This window comes from Rattus norvegicus, chromosome 3 (genome assembly GCF_036323735.1).
Source record: "Rattus norvegicus strain BN/NHsdMcwi chromosome 3, GRCr8, whole genome shotgun sequence".
NCBI classification, from domain to species: domain Eukaryota; kingdom Metazoa; phylum Chordata; class Mammalia; order Rodentia; family Muridae; genus Rattus; species Rattus norvegicus.
In genome coordinates, this window is record NC_086021.1 from 136977910 (window position 1) to 136998461 (window position 20552).

General features: G+C 42.6%; 1 protein-coding gene and 1 long non-coding RNA gene across 4 annotated transcripts in view; one reads left to right on the forward strand and one right to left on the reverse strand.

The window, feature by feature from the left end:
- Nucleotides 1-1894: 1894 nt before the first annotated feature.
- On the reverse strand, nucleotides 1895-12327 carry Il1a (interleukin 1 alpha). 3 transcript variants are annotated; one of them, XM_039104244.2, is made up of 7 exons: nucleotides 11654-12022; nucleotides 11300-11354; nucleotides 10160-10208; nucleotides 8721-8949; nucleotides 6668-6841; nucleotides 5205-5329; nucleotides 1895-3204 (listed from the first exon to the last, which is right to left on the reverse strand). In XM_039104244.2, exons 2-7 carry the CDS (start codon nucleotides 11344-11346, stop codon nucleotides 3016-3018), a joined length of 813 nt encoding a protein of 270 aa, XP_038960172.1. In that variant the 5' UTR covers nucleotides 11347-11354; nucleotides 11654-12022; the 3' UTR covers nucleotides 1895-3015. The 3 variants fall into 3 exon arrangements, with proteins under 3 accessions (XP_038960172.1, XP_038960173.1, NP_058715.1); NM_017019.2 differs by lacking the exon at nucleotides 11654-12022 and adding an exon at nucleotides 12056-12108 and having other exon boundaries at nucleotides 1896-3204; XM_039104245.2 differs by lacking the exons at nucleotides 6668-6841; nucleotides 11654-12022 and adding an exon at nucleotides 12056-12327.
- LOC120101660 (uncharacterized) overlaps nucleotides 5233-20552 on the forward strand; it is a 39675-nt gene continuing 24355 nt past the window's right edge. Inside the window, exon 1 of the long non-coding RNA XR_010065374.1 lies at nucleotides 5233-5355. This is a non-coding gene — a long non-coding RNA (uncharacterized LOC120101660). The remainder of the gene's footprint in view (nucleotides 5356-20552) is intronic.

The following is a 20552-nucleotide window of genomic DNA, read 5'->3' on the forward strand; positions in this document are numbered from 1 at the left end:
AAATGGCGGAATCTGTCAAAAGTGTCCCAAGGGAAGGACATCCTAAAACACGGGAGCCCGGGAGTCACAGAGCTCTGAGGTGGGACAGTGTCCCATTTGAAGGGCATCTTGAGAATCTGAAACCCAGGAACTACACAGCTCTGAGGGGAGAAGGACATCCTGAGACATCAGAGCCCAGAATCCATACAGTTTTGAGAGGAAGCCTCTTCAGCAGAACCGTTGCAGATCCCAGGGGAGGGTATCTCCAGCCCAGCTCAGGAGCTCAGGAGCTCAGGAGCCTCCGCCCCATTCTACTTCTTTGCTTCTTCCCTTTCTCTATTAATTTCTTCTTGGCTTTTTGCAACGAGAGAGCCATATGAGGCAGCAGATCTCATAAAAGATATTTATTGGAGAAAAATGTTATGGTGGGAAGAGAAAAGAGCAAGGGGTTAGAAGAGTTTAAAAAAGAACAGATTTCCCAATAATGAGGAAAGTTTAAGAAAACTTATATAAATTTAAGAATGGAAGTAAAACATGGAAACATAGTAGCTTGTTTAAACAGAAAAGCATCAACAAGGTAAAGTTAAAACGCTAACCAAAGCCTGCTAGAAAGAAAAAAAAAATCACGGAGAAAAGAGAAGGAAGAGTTACCACTGGCATATATATCTAAACATTATGAGGTGAGTGAGGGAAATAAAAAATCACAAAAGTTTTTGTTATTTGGTTTTTTTTTTAATATGATAAAAAAGGATGAGAGGCTGGGATTAAGAGCATGTACTGTTTTTGCAGGTGACCAGAGTTGGTTCCCAGCACCCATATTAGATAGCACAATTACCTGTAACTCTAGCTCCATAGGGTCTGACACCCTGACGTACACCCATTGTGTGACAAAACTTGCCCTGGGGAGATGTAACACATGGCTACTTAGTCCGGGTAGGGATTCCATGACAGAACAAAGTATGGATACCACCACAGTGCAACAAGTCTTATTGGGGTTACCTGCAAGAATTTGGGTGAGGGGTCACCGCACATTTCAGCCGTTCGATTATTATTTCTGTGGATTTCCAACCCTCCTTTCTAAAATAGAGTCTATTATCCCTTATTCTGACTTTTTTCACTAGGTCCCAGGAAAGCAGCTTCCAGTCTGATGCATTATCTATAAAACCATGACTTGTTTTTGAAGGTACACTATGTGGTGAGTTTGTATGGACATCTACGTCCACTGAACATGGAGTGTATGCTCTAATGAGTCTGGGAATGTTATGATTTTCAGTGCTGTCTATCTGGGAATACTGGCAGCTAGCAAAAACGGAAGAAAAACTATGGAAATGGTATTTTTTTAAAAAGTAAAATATAAGATAAAAGAAAAACCATCATATCAAAGTTGCACAAGCCAAGCAAACAGAAAAATGAAAGAGCCCCTGGAGAAGGCACAAGAATCAGAGACCTATTCATTTCCAGTCAGGAGTCCCATGAAAGCATTAAACTGAAAGTTAAGAGTGTGTATGCAGAAACCTGTGCAGACCTGTGTAGGCCCTGTGACTGCTTCTCCAGGCTCTGTGAACTCATATGGGCTTTGCTCAGTTGTTTTAGAAGGCCGTGGTCTCCTGGTGTCCTCTTACATCCTTCTGTCTCCCCGACTCCTGCCTCTACTTCTTCAGGGTTCCCTGGGCTCTGAGGGGAGGGATTTGATGGAGACATCTCCTTCAGAGCTGTATAGGAACCTGGTTTTGTAAAGGGATGCTAACTTTAGTGAATTATGTGAGGGCCAACCAGTTGTCCCTAACTTCTAGGCAGTGAGGCAATAAAAACAACAAACAACAATAAAAAACCTCTTCACAGCATAACAAAAAACAAAAACAAAAACAAACAAAACCATCCCATTGCAAACCCAAACAAAAAGATAACAAATATGTCAGCTCAAACTTGCTTTATTTAATTATGATCAATAGTAATGATGAGTTGATTATTATTGTTGATATTTTTGTGACACCCTGGTTTGAGAACAAATTTGGAACCCAGAGGAAACACTGATTACATCCTAGAAAAGAAACTTCAGGTAACAGGGATGTGGTTGTCACAGTTAGGTTCTTCCCGTCTTTAGATGGTTAGCTTTAATTACAGGTGAGTTGAATGATGTAAGAAGACCCAGACAGCTTTAAGGACAGGAGGGCAAAAGACTGACCCAGTTATCATTTTAAATGAACGAAGTGAACAGTACAGATTGGTGATCATGACTGCAGGGCTCCTAAGGACAAGAATGTAAAGAGAGCTCCACGGATGTGGGAAACAGTGTACGTCTGTCTATAGCATGGTGTTTCAGAGGACACTGCATCTAACTGACCACCTAGAAAATTCTGCTGCTGAGGATGCCTGGCAAGCTCAGAGGATTTAAGGATGTGCCATAAATAATATAATTATCATAAATATATTTATAAATACATATATAAAATAACTTAAAAATAACATTCAACAGTCTGTCTCCTTCTTGAGGTCTGTTACAGAAGGATTTTATCCAAATGCTCTTACTGGAATAAAACCCACTGAGGTAGGAAAGATGTAGCTATTGTCCCCTTCCTTTTGAAAATGATAGCATTACGTTCTTACAACTTTATCCTACCCATCCGGCACTTTAGAAGCAGAAGGTGCACAGTGAGATAAGTTTCATGGGTCTGTGAATTCCCATTCCAGATGCAATTGAGTGTACTTTTCAGTTGTCTTATCCCTTAGTTAGCCCATCTGTAATATGAGCAGAGTCTTTTTGACCCTCCTAAGAATACCATGAAGAATAATAATTAAAATGATTAGTAGTGAGCAAACTATAGGGTACTCTTTAAATAACAAACAGTATCATATGTCGGGCTGGTTCCACTAGGCTTTGCTCTTCTCTTACAAAGAGGGTAAACATTCATTTAGAATTACAAAGACTCAGCACATGCCATGCGAGTGACTTAGGACGAGGAACATTTCCTGTACATGGTACATACAGATTGTCAGCACTTCTCAAGAAAGTAGACTCCTGAAATAAGGCTGTTTTTATGATATCTGGAAATCTATCATGGAGGGCAGTCCCCGTGCCAGGTGCACCTGACTTTGTTCTTTTGTGGCAATTAACAGCTCTGGGAAAGCTGCGGATGTGAAGTAGTTCTTAGAGTTGATTTTTTCCCAGAAGAAAATGAGGTCGGTCTCACTACCTGTGATGAGTTTTGGTGTTTCCGGAATCTCCTGTGACAAGCAAAACAGAATTCTGTTAGTGCACAAGAAGGCATTGAGAATAAAAAAAAAAATACCCTGAAGGGCAACCCTCTGGCATCTGGCCTTCATGGGAAACAGCACTCTAGAGCCTGACAGGATGTGATCCGGGTTCCTTCATCTGGTCACTCATCAAACATTTATCAAATGCCTACTCGATGTACAGTCCAGACAATCCATAAGAGTTGATTTCCTTAGTTAATTGGAGAGAAATCTCATGAGTCATGAAGACTGTCAATGATACAGGCAATGCCCTAAATCCAGATGTGCGGCCTGTGAACATCCTGTCTTTAATGCTGGCACAACAAACGCTCATCAAGTCTCAACACCGATGATTCTAAGACGTCCACATTCTAAACATTCTGACCCCTAGTTTACAAATTAAACCTTTACGAAAACAGTGGGAGATGGGAATGATGTCTACCTCTGCATCTCCATCCAATCTGAAAGTTAACCATGCGTGTACACAAAAGCAAATAACGGAAACTCCACGGTGCTTCCCTGATCTGAGCAGCTGCCTGCTCTGGGGACGACCTTTTTAGACTGTATTCTTCCTCTGGGTATGAAGATAACCCAATAATAACCTTCATGGCAAAATGTATTTTGGATTCCACGTTTGTTCAGACTCCCTTTTTGTATTCTTTTAAATCTAAATAAATGATTAGCTTCCCTTGGGTTTCGAGCTTCAGCAAAACCTGTACTATCCAAACCTGTTCCTCTCCTCCTTTCATGGCCTTCCTTTGGTCAGTCTACCTCCAAATGATACCCAGTCCCATTCCTTAGTCTTCTTCCCTGCTTCTCCTCTAATGTCCCAGCTGACTCTTTGCTTCCTCTAGTGTGTTTGTTCTGGACTATTGTCCATTCAAGATATATAAATGACACCAGCACCCTGCACTCTCTGAAAACCTTCAGTGGCTTTCGATTGTATACCAAACGTCCAGGGCCAAGAGTGCTCCACTGATGCTTGCAGCTGCCCGTGGGCTCATAACGCTCTAGGGAACTCAGGTCTTTGTAGTGGACTGAGATCCTTCTGTTAGGACATCCCATCCCTATCCTGTATTAGCTGGCCTTGTCTCTCAGGGAGCATGGCTCTCGTCCTTCCCTCTAAATAACTCTCCGCCCTTTTTCTGTCTTGGTGTCTAACGCATTTTCTGTCCAGCATCTTACTTTGTTGTTGTTGTCGTCCGTTTGACTTATCTGTTGTCTGTGCTAGAGGACTATGCTCCATAAGGTTAGGGATTTTGGTGATTCTCTGTAACTTTTAATGCCATGCTTGAAAATGAGAAGACTCAGTAAATAATAGCTTGTTGAAGGAATTCATGAATGAAGTTACTGCCCTACTCAGTAGCTAATACTCTCGTTTTACTTGACTCTGACGGAGAAATACAGACACCCACATACATTTTAGGTGGTGATGGGAGGCACTGGATTATACATTTACTGAATGAGAGTCACATTCTTCTCTATGGTAGAAATGTCTAATGCTAAAATGTGTGTGTGTCTAACCCTAACCCTACACGTGCGTGTGCGTGTTTGTGTGTGTGTGTGTGTGTGTGTGTGTGTGTGTGTGTGTGTGTGATAGTCATGGAGGATACGGGACTGGGATGAGAAACAATAGTATTATCAATGAACCATTGGAGTAGGAAAGCTAAGGTCTGAGTGTGGTGGCTTCTAGTTTTTGGCTTCACATATGCTAAGTCCTCTGTGATCTCAGTGGGCTCATTTGAGATTTCCAAGGCTGTCTGCATTGTCATAATGCTCTGTACCATGTAAATCAGATGGCGGATGTCAGATTAAAGATCGACAGAACAAATGGATGCTCTGGGATGGGAGGCAGATCAAGGAGGAAAGGGGTCATGTAGTGACTGGGGCTGCAAGGATACTGCCATCCCAGGAGGGTCAGCTGCCTACTGTGACTGTTCACAAACGGTGGGAGGTGCATGAGGGCAAGTTTGAGATGGAAGTGAACTGACCTTCAGCAACACAGGCTTGTCTTCTCCCTGAGCACTCACAAAGAGCTGAGTATTTGAGACTTTGAGAGTCACAGGATATTTAGAGTCGTCTCCTCCCGATGAGTAGGCATACATGTCAAATTTTACTGTCAAAGAAAGAGCCAAGAAGAAAGTAAGTACACTATTATTTATTTATATAAAGAGATTTTAGATAGAGGCAGTGTGTGTGTGTGTGTGTGTGTGTGTGTGTGTGTGTGTGTGTGACTTTACACATTATTGCATCCTTTACAATGCCTGCTGCACTTACTAGGTGAGTAAATACGTTTTCTATGTAAAATGCTTCAGGGCCAAATACTTGCTGGATTTCTTCTGGTTACAGCAGTGGAATAAAACCTTGACATTTACTGGTTTATGAGTTCCTAATGGCTTAAAATGGAGTGATCTAAGAATCTCTCTCTCTCTCTCTCTCTCTCTCTCTCTCTCTCTCTCTCTCTCTCTCTCTCTCTGTTGCACACACACACACACACACACACACGTCCAGCATAGTAAAGTGACTGTACTGGTACCACCAGAAATGTAATGTAAATTACAGGAACGATAGTGGCAGGGGTTATGGTCAGTGACCGAGCATTGCTTACTGTGTGTATGGCTTGGGTTTGATATGTAGCTCCAGAAAGCAAGTGTGTGTGTGGTGTGTGTGTGTGTGTGTGTGTGTGTGTGTGTGTGTGTGTGTGTGAGAGAGAGAGAGAGAGAGAGAGAGAGAGAGAGATATGGGGGTTTAAAAATATGAATACTAAGTCAGTATGTGGAGGAAATCATGTGAGATAAGTAGGAAATAGAATACACAATAATTTGCAAAAGTCATAGAGAGCCTGTTAACTGAAGTGTGCACAGTGTCTCTATTCAGAAAGAACTCTGCCTGATTATAAGAAGTTCCTTCTGTGGCTCTTTAAAAACAATTTTGTATACTGATGATGCATTCTGCATCTAGAACAGGTTTATTATGGAAACCGGATCTGCATAACAGGAAATGTTGGGCACTGAATCCCATCCTTCAGATCCCAAAGCACTTAAGGGCTTTTGGCTTTTCCATTACATTATCCAAGTTAAAGAAGCTTTTCCTAGATGAACGCTAGCCGTAATTCTGACATTCAGGTTCTCCAAAAGATGGGGACTGACTGCTCCCCGTTCGCTTTGTTAACTATCTGGGTGCTCAGTTTTTCTCTTCTTTAACATCAGGATAGGGAACGTCTGTAAGCAGCAAGGAGAAGGTACGCCAGGAAGCTCTCTGTTCCGAGGAGTGATCTCTCTTTCAGAATGTGTATTCTGTCCTTCCCAGGGATTCTCTGTGGGGGTGGAGTGCTTCATTCTGTTCTAGAAGAACTGTGCTAAGCCCAGGATGTAGATAACTTTGTGCTTTGGAAACCGAAAGTTCGAAAGAGGCAAAGAAACTCAGAGGGGAAGAGCGACGGACTTGCTGTTACCTTCAAGCTGCAGGTCATTTAACGAAGCAGCTTTGAGATGTATTCTGTCCATATCCACATATATATTTTGGTTGAGGGAATCATTCATGATGAACTCCTGCTTGACGATCCTTATCAATTTGTATCTCAAATTATTCTGGAAGCTGTGAGGTGCTGATCTGGGTTGGATGGTCTCTAAAATCATTACCACAAGTTCAGGTTATCGCCTAGTTACTAACAAAGATGATGTACACATGCCAGGACAAGCATGAGACATGGTTCTGAGAGGCACCGTCAGGGTAGCTAATCCAAGTGGAACAACTGAGACTGGTCACTAGGAGGCCTGATTCTACCAGGGTTTGTACTATTGGTAAATCAATTCATCAGGTAATAGTTTTATTTTATTTTTTAAAAGAAAGTTTTTAGAAATGTTAAGATTTTTGTTAGCCATCTTTCTTTCTTTCTTTCTTTCTTTCTTTCTTTCTTTCTCTCTCTCTCTCTCTCTCTCTCTCTCTTTCTTTCTTTCTTTCTTTCTTTCTTTCTTTCTTGTTTTTCCTTCAGGGTCTCATTATGAAAGCATGGCTGGCTTGGAATTCACTCTATAGATAAGAATAGACTTGAACTTACAAGTGCCTCTGCCTCCCACTGGGATTAAAAGTATGAACCACCATGCTTGGCCCTGTTAGCAAGTTTCCAAGTGACAAGGAAGACTACCAATATTCTCAATCTATATTTTCAGACGAGTATATGCTAAGTTAAAAGTAAATATCCAAAAAACTGCATACCACAATGTGTCACCATATCTATAAATAATACCTCTCTCTCTCTCTCTCTCTCTCTCTCTCTCTCTCTCTCTCTCTCACACACACACACACACACACACACACAGATATGATCAAGGATACAGGTCTACATTGGAAGGTAGATATATAAGTAGCTTCACTAATCTCCAGGTTCTGACTAATTTTACCTCTAGTATGCTGTTCTAAGGAAGTGAATGGTGACAGAAATTGACATAGATATTCACTGTCACTCCAATGTTGAAAGTGTGCTCTGAAAACTGTAATACATTAGATGGAAATGCTGGATATGGGGCCGTGTAGTAACCGTAACAGCATTGGGTATGTTTGCTCCTGTGTGCTCCTGTGTGCAGAAAGGACTTTAAGGAAACATTCTGTGCTGCTGGTAGGGTTAAAATCTGGGTGACAAAGTGGACATAGTATTTTCTCTTACACTTTATTTTAAAATCTTCTAGGCAGAGAGGTATAGTTGTCTAGGGTTTATATTGACTTGACTACTTGGTCTGCGTTTCCTGTGGAGGAGTGTCTAGTAAAGATACAAAAGAAAAATCTAGGGTTCTCATAGTCAGAGTAGATTGAATTAGCTGTGAGGGCTTCCAACTTAGAGACTGAGCCTTGCTTCCTCTTATGTAAAAGGAGAGCGGAAGGTTGTTTTGGAGCTTAGAGACAGCGATGCCATTAATAAATTAGTAGTGTTGTAGTATTTATAAAGGCAATGGGAGTAATAACAATGGTTGACATTTCATGGGTGGCGAAGTCACACTAGATATTCTTGTAGTCTAAATGTTTTAAAGTATTGGCTTATTTAATCTTTACAGGAACCCAGTGAGGTGTAAGACTTGGTCATCTTGGGGTTGGGGATTTAGCTCAGTGGTAGAGCGCTTGTCTAGCAAGCGCAAGGCCCTGGGTTCGGTCCCCAGCTCCGGAAAAAAAAAAAAAGAAAAAGAAAAGACTTGGTCATCTCTATTCACAATATGGGGAACTGAAGCCCAGAGGGATTACAGAACATGACTAAGGCAGTAGAAGCTAGTAGAGGTCATGAGCCAATGGGCCATGACTGCTTTCTCTCCACCGAAGACCTTTACATGACCTTTGCAGGACAGCCAAGAAAGGAACCCTTGAGCAAGGGTTCTAGAAACTACTACTGACCTCTTCCCTGTAGTTATTGAGCTAATGTTTGGTTGTTATTTTGGTTCCAGGCTTTATTTTCTTTCCACTCCATTCTCACCACTTACTTAAAACTGAAAAATTCAATCTCACATTTTACTCCTTACCTTCTAAATCATGGGCTATGGCCTCCAGGTCATCTTCAGTAAAGGGCTGATTGAAACTTAGCCGTCTCTTCTTCAGAATCTTCCCTTTGTTTGATGTTGCTGACACCACCACCCGGCTCTCCTTGAAGGTGAAGGTGGACATCTTTGATGTTTCAGAGGTTCTCAGAGATACAAATTTATCTGTGCAGTTCTCATGAAGTGAGCCATAGCTTGCATCATAGAAGGATTTCTGTAAGGAGGAAACGTGGAACCTGAGAGGTGATCTATGCCCTTGAGATGAGATTCTTCAGTAGGATTTATATACTACAGGCTTAGCGAGAGTGATCTCTATTGCCCTCTCTCCCTCCCTCCTTCCTTCCCTCCTTCCCTCTCTCCCTGTCTCCCCGATTTCCTCATCCTTCCACTGTCCTTCCTCCCCTCCCCACTCCCTTCCTTTCTTTTTCTTGCTTAGATTTCCCTGAAACCATGTTATTTTTTGGGGAGCAAGCCCATCTTTATGCTCAAAAATAAAACACTTTAATGAAATAGGTTAATATGCAACCCTGGTAAGTCAGAACCTTCCACTAAGAGGTCTGGCATCTACTTGAGAGTGCTTAAAATATTTTAGAAAATACATTTGGCCCTCTGTTTTGCCTGCCTGCATTCTCAAATTCAACCAGCCTTAAGAGTCAAAATATTTTCTAGAAATAAATGACATCTGTACTGCACATGTGCATTTTTTATTTCCTAAATAATCTAACCATTGCTTCATAAGCATAAGAATTGTTTCCACAGCGTCTGCATTGTGGCAGGTCTGGTTAGGACACTTGGATATGATTTAAAGTCACTTGAGAATGCATGCATACATACTTTATACAAATAGAGGGTCATTTAATATATGGGACTTGAGCATCTGAAGAAGGTGGTCTCCCTTGATTCTAAGCTCCCATGGATGCCTTTGGTATAACTGTTCTTCTGAAAGCAGCTTTTAAAGCTAGTATCACAGACACACAAAATGATATGACCTGGTGTGTGTGTGTGTGTGTGTGTGTGTGTGTGTGTGTGTGTGTGTCTGTGTGTGTAACATTTAATTTCTCCTGGCTAGCCTCCTTTACCTCAGCTCTGTGGGCTATCTGGTTGTCTCTAGCCTTAGGTCTGTTAAGAGACAGACCCAGGTGAGTTGGACTGAAACAACTGGCTAGGGAGAACAAAGTTAATATTTTGAAGGAGCCTGGCCCAGCTCTTAGGGGTTCAGATAGATCTCTATTCCGGAAAAGCAAATGAGTAGGAAGAATGTCAGTTAACTACTGGCATGAAGAGGCAAGTGTCTCATTTATGACAGGGAAACACAAGTGTATACTACTCAATGCTCATTGTGCTTCTCTGGTAGAGGATCTAGAGTGAAAGAAAAGGAAGAAAAAGAGAGCCCAGATCTATAAGAATGCTAATTATGTACTTACCTGATTCAGAGACAGATGGTCAATGGCAGAACTGTATTCTTCATTTTCACTGTCAAAAAAGAATATGAGACTATATTTTGTCCATTATTTTACTGTGGTCAGTGAGTATCATATCTAACTTAACACATTAACTTTGGGTAACACAGACAACATTCCTAAAAACTGATTTAGGCACAGGCACCATTGAATTCAAACGCTCTAACACAGTAATGACTTTTAGTGGATGTCTAAGAGCTAATCCATCCTTAGGAGAACTTGAGTCCTGTTAGGATGAGAGTAAGCTCCACAGTAACTGAGTACATGAACACACACACACACACACACACACACACACACACACACACACACACACACGATCATTACTCTTGGAAAAGTTAAAGACTTCTGTACATTCATGTCTACTATACACATAGTAATTTATTTGTCACTAATTTGAAATTAGTAATTATTAGAACAGCTTTGTGCTTTATAAAAAATCAGGCATGACTAATGAACCAGAGTCTTAACAGAACCTCAGGGAAGACTTAAGGTCTTTAAAAGAAAAGGGTTTGATGCATCACAGGCGTACTTTGTCATACGCTACTTACTTTCATGTCTTCACCAAAACATTTACTGTTTAACATTTTGTAGCTTTATTAGCATTAGCATTAATTGTAAACAACAAGAACATCATATTAGTTAAGAATGTTCTAGAATTTCAACTCTCTGCTCTTTTGTCTTTTGTATCAGGGTAAGGTTTGACGATGAGTGTGAATCCATGTGCCCGAGAGCCGTTACCTCCTTTGACTGGGAACAGGTTCTCTTGAGAATGGATTCTCTCTCAAATAGCTCATTAAAACCCACTGCTGACTCTTTAGAGTGCCTACGTTGATGTTGATATAAAATTATGTCAGATTCAGTATACCTCAAAAATAATTTTCTACAATTTCCGTTTTTTCCTGCCAATGAAATATCCTTTTAGTATGACGGATGCCTGGTCTTTCTAGGTCTTCTCTGTCCTCAGGACTTCAGGGTCAATGTATATCTCCATAGCCTCTGCCAGCCTGTCCCCTGACTGGTCACATTAACTCTTAGTTAATTCGGATTCAAAAGAGTCTTGTGCCCTTCATTGAATCAAAAAAGGAAGACTCCGTTTCTTACCTATAGCAGTTCTTTAGGTCTTCAAACAAGTCAGGAACTTTGGCCATCTTGATTTCTGCAAGAGAACACCAGTGGCTGTCAGCTCAGTCCACCTCTAAACCCTGTGCTTGCAAGGGCAATGACCCTGCTTTGCTCTTCTTGAGAAACTACAGTAGTGACTTATCACATGTTCAGCATTTCCTCTATTCTCCTTCATCCTCCCTTACATTATTTCTGTATGCTTTTATCTTTTCCACTAGCTTGTTTTCAAGAATGTTTTCTCTAACTTGGTATTCTTTGTGTCCAGTCTATCGCCTCACACATAGTAGGCACTTAGTAAAAGTTGAACAGAATAAGGAAAAAAATTAAAATCACCTGAGTGAGGTGTCTGCCTTATATAGAGGCAAGGGAGACACAGAGTGGGAACCTGCTGGTCTCTTTCATTTTTGTCAGGAGAGATGTCCGATCTCCAGAAAATGGTTCAGCTTTGCTGATAGACTCGCTCACGTGAATCTTGTTCAGCTGCTCCCTAAGTTCTCTATCACTAGAAAGAGAATTCTTTTCTGAGCCTCTCACTCCAGCCCCTGCTCTAAATCAGACAAGAGAAGATGAAGAGGAAGAGGAGGAGGAGGAGGAGGAGGAGGAGGAGGAGGAGGAGGAGGAGGAGGGAGGAGAGAAGAAGAGACCATTTTCCTTACGAAAGATGTCTTGAGAGAGGACAGTCGAGGAGCAAACAAAAGACAATTCTCATAGCCTCAGATGGGATAAGGACAATACCTTTGCCGACTCAAGCGCCAATGAGTTGACTCCCTCTGTGCCCTGGAGACTTTAAGTCTGAGTCAGGCTTCTCTCTGTCTTTATAGTCTTCCTCAAGTAGTAGGTGTGGTCATGAGTGTGTGTCATTGGGAATTTACAGGAAACAATTCTGCTTCGTATCTTTCTGTGTTCATTCTTCTTGATACGGGCTAGAAGGACAGATTATACACTGGTAATAATGTTGCTTGCAAAGACTCTGCGGGCTGTTGGCTTGATCTGCCTATTTCTCGCTTGCTCCATGTGACTATAAACATGTAGTCTTACAAAAAGGGAAGAGTGGCAGGAAGCTCACCAATGGAAGAGGAAAGGAGACATCCTCAAATCGGAGCGGGAGTCGGACTAGGACAGGTGCTCCATAGTTGTACTTTGTGTTTTGGTCTAATTTGTTTATTGTGCCCCAGGACTGAATACAGATGGGAGGGATAATTGGCAGCTAAGGCAGGGCATTTGAGGGAAAAATGAGCTCCCCACCCCTCTTTGAAGGGTAAAATTTGCTTGAATAAGTCAGCAGTCCACGTATAAAACAATGGCCTTCTGGTTAAAGGTAAAGGAGGTAAAAGTGACACTGAACATAAAGACCTGGGCCCTCTTACTCCTTTAAACAGTATTAACGCACTTCCTACAGAGACGACAGCTTCAGAGGAGAGTTGTCAGCCCCAGCCACATCATGGTAAAGTAGCTCTGTCCCACTACCTAGTGTCCTTCAGGATAGTTCAGGAGAGAGGATAAGCTGCCCACTTTTGGAGGCAGGGACAAAGTCCCAGCCAGGGGAGTGCCTCAGCCCAGGAGTGGGGGTTGTGGGAGAGGAAGGTATGGATTCTTACACAGATCAGCATTGCCTTTTTATTAGAAACAGTTTCAGTTCCTAGACGCCAGGCCAGTCTAAGAGATAGACTCTCAGCAAAGCAGTGTTTCAGCTTTTCTACTTGGCATTTAAGCCGTGTAACTTTTAAATAAAGGAAGTGGGTGGTAGACAAGGAAAGAAAAAAGTGGCAAAGAGAGAAAAGCAAACCACTGAAACATGGAATAAAAATCAAACCAAACCAAACACAAAACTGTGAGGCTAGGAGTAAAGCAGCTTACGTGAGTTGGATGAACCACGCCCTCTGGCCCTTTTAAATCACAGAGTGGAGCTGTTTAGATGTTCTTTGGTTCTATTGCATATGTAAACTCTCCAGTTCCAATGTGGCTGTCCAGTCTGTCCCTCCTCTTGTTATATTTATAAACAAAATTCAAAGATGAGTGGTATCCTACGTAAGGGAAGGAAGGACAAGCACAGAAGTAGACTGGAGCCAAAGCTTGGGCGGGTGTCTAAACAGATCTATGAGCAGTGACGGCAGTCAGCTAGCTCCACATCCTTGCTTACCTTCATTCCCCTCTAGGCAATACAGAAATGTTAATCTTGCTATCTTCTGCCTGTCGGACATCTTGTGAGGATAATCACTAAGAAACGATTGCAAGGTGCATTGTGAATGTGGGCTGCTATGGAGATGCAACTAAACACAAATAATGACACTAATGATGGCCTCAGTCACTTGAGAGTCTGTGGAGTCATCACCATGATGCCTTAGTTCACTGCAGAAAATAGAGTTCTCAGGAAAGCAGGGCTTTGAAAACTTCACTGGGGAAGACATTTTTGAGTGAAGGTCACTACCTAGCCATTTGGTTTCTGAGAACAGTGCACAAGCCCTCTTTGGCAATCTGGGAAAGCACCCTTGGTTCTTCATTCCCGTGTTATAGAGAATTCCCCAAATGAGAGTTTGGTTGAGAAACAGGCAATTTGGGTCAGTGTACCTCTCAATCTACTCTTTCACATGGCTTTCTTGGAAAGTGGTTCTGAGGGGGGAAAGACAGTGCAGGAAGTTCAGAGAGGGAGAGCTCTGTAGCATCTAAACCAAGCCTTTTAGGGAAGGGAGAGGACAGCATTGGGCAGGGCTTTATTTACTCCTTTCCTAAATAATTCAGAAATAAATATTGTATACTTATTCGGTACAATAGACCTTGCCATACATTAATGTTTTCCTTTCAGGAGCCACAGAACTAGGCACGCAAGAGGAAATGATGTGCGTTGGTAGGTGGGTGGACTTGCTTTGTAGGCTCGGATGTTATGGCTCCAAAGGGTCTGTCTGCCTCATTCTTTCTCTCTCTCTACTTCTCTTCATCTCTCCATCTCATCCTCTTCTCCCTCTCTCTTGTTCTTGACAGGGTCTCACTATCCATCTGAGTCTGCTCTCAAGCTCTTGTTCCTCCTGCCTCAGCCTCCCGAGGGCTGGGATTATAGGCTCGGCTGTGTATGGTCACAGTAAGGGTCCTAAGAACCTCAGTGATCTTTTTCATGTGTCAATGCCTTAAGGCTAACAGTATGCTCTCACTTTTGCCTCCAGCTGCACATACACAGGTGCCATTCCTGTGTCCTTATGCGGCTGAAGACACTGGAAGAACGGAATGACCCAATGAAGGTTACAGAAACCTAGACGCAGACAAAACCTGAACCTGAAACTCAGATTCTGATTTGTGGTCAGATCTCGTCAGTCTGGATCCTAGAATGCTTTCTCACTGTCACTGGCAAGTCTTTGCTGAAATGCATTGACTCTAAGGTCTTTGCCACCTCAGATACCCTGAGTGATTCTAGAATTTTATAAAAACAAAAGATGGCCTTGGGAGATGGCTGAGAAGTTAAAATGACATCCAGAGGAGTAAGAGGACCAGAGGTCAGATACCCACAACCCACATAAATTCTGGGTGATCATGGCAGCCTGCTTGTAATTCCAGTGTCAGAAAATAGACCCAGGGAATCTGGACTGACTATATCTGCAAGCTCTGGGTTGCATTAAGAGACCCTACCTCAAACAATCAGATGAGTGACTGAGGAAGGTTTCTGATATCAACCTTGGGCCTCAGTACTCACTCATAAATTGTATGCACATTTACTCAAACAATGCACTTACCACAACAAACAAACAAACAAACAACAGCTGCCCCAAAGATGAAAAAGGGTTTCTCCCTTCTCTCTTCTAGTGAAATCTTTTTTTATTCTGTGATACCCTGAAAACAGAAGGAAGGCTGCCATTGCGATGAACAAAGTTTGGCAGTGGGGTATGGCTGTGGACTCTGGCATGGCTTTCTGGTGTACCATGATGGTGGTAAACATATGTAAATGTCTTTAGAATCAACCTTAAAATTAGCACACAATACCTGGATGTGAAAGGAATCCCTTGAATGCAGAGAGAAGCACAACTCTGAATTTTCTGTTAGGAAAGTTTGGCTCTTTGTGTCCCCGGGTTCTGCATTCCTAGACTGAACCTAGGCAGAGATACTTGGGGATGGGGGAGGAGGAGTATCCTGTCTTGAACTTAGGTAGACTTTCTTGTCGTCATCATTCTGGAAACAGTACAGGGATGTAGAAATGAATTCAAGGCACACAGAGGCTATGTATTATGTGAATGCATAGCTATGTTCTATCGGGATATGAGCATTTACAGAGTTTGACATTCATGAGGGCATAGAGATCCTGGAATTAACTATTCACTTGTCTGCCTCAAGGGAGAGGTGTGCTTCTCTTCAGGTGATACGTAGCCTGTTCAGAGGCATAAACATGAAGAGACAAGTGAGCTTTCAGTGCCATTCACGCCCTACTTAGTTTTAATTCTATGACAGTTAGGTAGGAGGGAAAGATGGCATCCACAACACCCTACTAGCTCCCAGGTTTTACAATATGTTATCTCAATTTAATCCTCTCACCAGACCAGAGAGGTAGGTCATCCCATCACACATTACAGAAGAGGAAGTAAGGTTTTAGCAAAGTTAAGTAACCAGCCTGAGGTTGCAAGGTTAGCAGGTTGCGGAAATGGGATTCAGACGAGAGTCTCTACTCAACCTCAAGGCTGTCTCTGTGTCTGAATGTGCTCTCTCTCTCTCTCTCTCTCTCTCTCTCTCTCCCTCTCTCTCTCCCCCTCTGTCTTTGTTTCTGTCTCTCTCTGTTTCTCTTGCTCTCTCTCTCACACATGTACACACAAAGATTTTTATAAAGAATGAAGGAAATCTATGATGCTTCTGAACATTTTCTTTCTGTCATTTCCATCAAGTGATCTCCTGAAAGCTGACAATGAAGCCAGCGATGACCCCTGACCCCATGTAGATAATTACACTCTGAGGCTAAGTGTAATAAAGGTATGAAACAGAGGCACTTGCCAGTCTTGGACTGGAAGAGGATAATTCAGTGTGGAGAGAAAAGGGAACATTCTGGACCAAGCAGATGCTGTGAGGGTCAAGTAAATGAAAGCATGAAGGCTGGAGCTCAGAGCCACCTGTGGAGGGAGATGGGTTGGTAAGCTGAGAATGGAGGACTGGGAGGAAAGCAGGAGCTGCAGTGAAAGGGCCTCATGTAGCCCTCATGAAGTCTTTCTTGGAGCATTAGTGCGAAGATATCTAAGCTCTGCCTGTTCATAACTTGATCAGTTTCGCACTTTTGTTTTTGTGCTGCAAGAGATTGGACCAGGAGGTCCTAGTTAAGCATGCTACCACTGAGCTGCATCCCCAGTTAGCTTTGACTTTTTAAAGGTAACAGTTTTGAGTCCGAGAACTATTCTAGGTTGCAAAAGAGCACACAGAGAGATGACAACTCTCTAAGTGTATCCAAAGCAGTCTTTCTACCTGAACTCAAGTGCGTTTGACTAAGATATTCCAGGAGCCCAGGAGCAGAGGGTCAGCTGTGGCTTGGAGATGACAGGAGATTCAAACGTGAGCATCAGGAGGGACACCCACGGATGAAGTTTGGACATCGAATCACTGGGTGGTTGGCTAGCTGTGACCTCTTCTCTCCGCTTTAGCTCATTCCTTCCCTTATGGCTGCTCTCTGTTTCTGAATTCCCTTTCTCTCACCTCTTGTGCTGAGTAATGGAGCCTTGACCTCTTCCTTGCCTTCTCTCCTGGGTGCCCTTCAGAAGTGAGTTCATCAGCAGGCTCCCTGTGTGGCAACCCTGGTGTCTGGGCCTGTCTCTTACTTTCCTTCTTCTGGGGTAATTGTGATCTTCTGGTCAAATGTGCATTTCTTAAAAGAGAATTTCTTTCCTTTTGAGTCTTTTTCTCATTGGTGTCATGGTTATCTCTAGTTTGAACTTGTTTTTCAATTAAAAAAGTAGTATGTTTAAAATGTCTATTATTAAATATTGCTGTGTTGGGGAAATACATAAAAGGACTAAAATAAAGCCCATGAAAAATGCAATGGCTGCAGCTAGTTACTACTGCAATTTATTTTGATGTAATTTCTATTAGCCTTTTTGTCTTTAAAACCTATGCAAATTTTTGTTTAGATAATTGGAATACTCTGAAATCTTTTGATGTCTGCTTTCCTGGAATCACTGTGTGGTAGGTAGCTAATTTGCTTGCTAAATATCCATCTGCTCATGTGTGGGACTGCCTGATGGATGTCTGTCTTCCTGGTCTCCTTTGCAGTTAATCTGGGGACACATGGCACACTCTGGCCAACTGCCTGTGAGCAGGAAGTTGATTGAGTTCTGCTGATGCAACCAGGGTCAGCTAGTTCGTCACACTCAACTTCCTTTGATGCAGCAACCACAGAGGTCATGTGACCCAGATACTTCTGTGGTAAAGGCATGAAGCTAGAGTACCTGCGTTAGACTTGGCAGCCATGGGAAATGCATCTTACGTTTTGGCAAATCACTGAGATTTCAGTTTGTTTCTGTGGTAAAACCAGACCTATTCTGACTAAGGCTGTGTGTGAGTCTCCTTCCCTTCTTTACCACAGACCAGGATGACATATATTCTCTCAAAATTCCTCTCTAACACAATCGATTGTGTCCGTGTCGTGTCTTCATTAGCATTCTTCTCATAACGCTCTCTGCCCTCTGGGAGAAGGCTTTTCCAGTAAGACAAGTCAACATCCTAATTAGATGCTTATGGTGGGGCTGAATTTAGATTCCAGATGTAAAGATAAGTTGGTTTTGAGAGCAAAATGGATAATAATAAAGTTGGTAATGTTGAGTTAATATGTCAGGCTGATAAAATAACCTAACATATTTAGTGCTTCACAGTTTTTCAAAGTATTTAAATGTTTTTGTATGTGTATAGTGCGTTTGTGTATGTGTTTTGTGTTCACATGCACATGTGCATGTGTATGCATACATGTGAGAATACTGCATGACTATAAAAGACTAAAGGGCACCAGCAGGTATCAGTCCTCACCTCTCACCTAGTTTGAGATAGGGTCTTTTTTCTTGTTTTGTCATTTTGTTCTCTAGGGTGGCTGGCCTGTGAGCTTCCAGTGTTTCCCCTGTGTCCTCTCGTCTTATAGTTGGAGTGCTGAGATTAAGTATATATGCTACCATATTCAAGTTTATGTGGGTTCTGGGCATTCAATCTCAGGTCTTTATGCTTGAGTGACAAGTACTTTACACACTGAGCCATTTCTCCAGACCTCAAGAAATTTTAAATAAAAAGGTAAACAAGAATCTAATATGATGGGAGGCTGAATTTTAATGCATGCCAACAGTCCTATGCCCCGTGTGTGATTCCTCCTCCTCCTCCTCCTCCTCCTCCTCCTCCTTCTCTTCTTCCTCCTCCTCTTCCTTCTACTTCTTCCCGTTTGTTTGTTTGAGGAATGTCTCTCTGTGTATCCTTGACTGTCCTGAAACTTGTTTTGTAGACCAGGTTGGCCTCGAACTGAGAGATTTGCTGCCTTCGCCCTCTGATGCTGGGGTTAAGCGGTGTCACCATCACTGCTGGCAAAATGTGGAGCCAGGTTGGCCTCCAACTCGTGATCTTCCTGGCTCTATCTCCCTCAGCAAATCCTACCAGTGTGCACCAACAGACCCAGCTCCCTCCTGCTTTTTGATGTGAACTGTTGACTGAGGATGATGGGTTTCCAACTGAAGCAACTACTATTCAGGGTGGGATCAACAGGCGTAGCATACAATGTGGTCAGATAGGCAAATCTTCATCTGACTTTGATCTTGGACACTGTCCAGTCTTAAACAATCCTCACACTTCTCGGGGCTTCCCTCATTTATGATGTGGGAGATTGGACTGGGTAACTACCTGGAGTAGTCTAGTTCTGGCTGTTCATTCCCGACTGCATGATGATCCTGAGCATGACCCTGTTCTGTTATGGTTCCCTGTGTTCCTGAAACCCTGTGTCTGGTCGCAGGGTGTCCTTTTCAGACCCACTTCCTTACCTTTCTCTTGTACGTCTTTTGTTGTCTCATGTACAGTTGAGTCACAGACGAGTGCCAAGTTCTCCCTGCTTTTTTCCTTCATGATTTCAATGGCAAACTTGGTATTTTGGCTCCTAAACTAAACAGAAATAAAACCTTTCTTAGCATATGCTTATTTACTGACAAGTTAGAAGGGTTTTGGCTTTTCTACCACGACTGTGAAAGGGTGATTGATTCCTCAGTCTTGCTTTCAAGAAAGCCTGGTGTACAAGAAAGACCTTCAGGGTCCTTTATACCCCTTCAGGAAAAGAAATTTATGTTTCTGAGACTGAGAATTTGGACAAGGTTAAAGCGTTTTGCTAGGAAAACAAATATCCAAGGGAAGGAGAATATTTAGGTTTCTTCCTTTTGCTTTGTTTCCTAGGGCATATTTCATCCTACACAGTGTTACTCAAGGGTCAAGTTTGGACTGTGGAATGGAGCAGTGTGAGCCCAGGGCAGGTGTTTCTCAGGAGTGCTGTGCAAAGCTGTATGAGTCAGCTTAGTAGCTGGCTTGCTTCTTGGCTCAGTTGACAATGAAAAGTACTGGAGGGGAGAACTGGCAAAGAACCCCACTGTTTTTAAGATTTTCAAGACCCAGGAACAAGGGAAGAATGCAAGGGAGTAAATGCAGGCAAAGGTGACTGGAACAAAGACAGAAGCTGGATGGGAGGGTGGGGAGTGCCGGAAGTGGGAGGGAGCTCAGGCAAGCCTACAGGGAGGTTACCTGGAGCTGCCATTAGCTTGGGAACTTAGATTTGCATAGCGGAGAATGGCTATTCCAGGCTGAGGAGACAGGATGAGCAAAGGCATAATCCAGCGTTTGTGTCCTATTGTGAGGTATGCTGCTCCCTCTCCTGAGCTTGGGTTGCTTTGCTTGCCAAACTGCTCTAGCAATTTCTCACAGTGTTTTGGAAACATCACATTAGACTGTGTTAGTGTTGGTCACCTTTCCATCCATGACAGATGCCACGCTTTCCCAGCTTCACTCCTTTGTACAGTTTATTCTTTCCTTGGAATCTATTTTCCTTCTACCCAGGGAGCTCAGACTTCTCTCCTCTTTGTCCAGGTCCCTCCCTGAATCAGGATGGAAAACATGATTTTTCGAAAGTAAGGAATGTCAAAGGTGGCAAAAATCAGTCACACTCAATATCAATCAGGCTACACTCAAAAGGAGCCTACTTGTCTACAGTAGACATAACAGGCTGAGGTAACTACTAAAAGTTATCTCTGCGTTCATTCACAGA

Coding starts and splice junctions, on each gene's coding strand:
- Il1a (XM_039104244.2), bottom strand. CDS start 11,346: ATGGCCAAAGTTCCTGACTTGTTTGAAGACCTAAAGAACTGCTATAG. Junction 6,842..8,720: donor CATAGCCCATGATTTAGAAG/GTAAGGAGTAAA, acceptor TAATGATTTTAG/AGACCATCCAACCCAGATCA. Junction 5,330..6,667: donor AAATGACCTGCAGCTTGAAG/GTAACAGCAAGT, acceptor TTTCTTTGACAG/TAAAATTTGACATGTATGCC.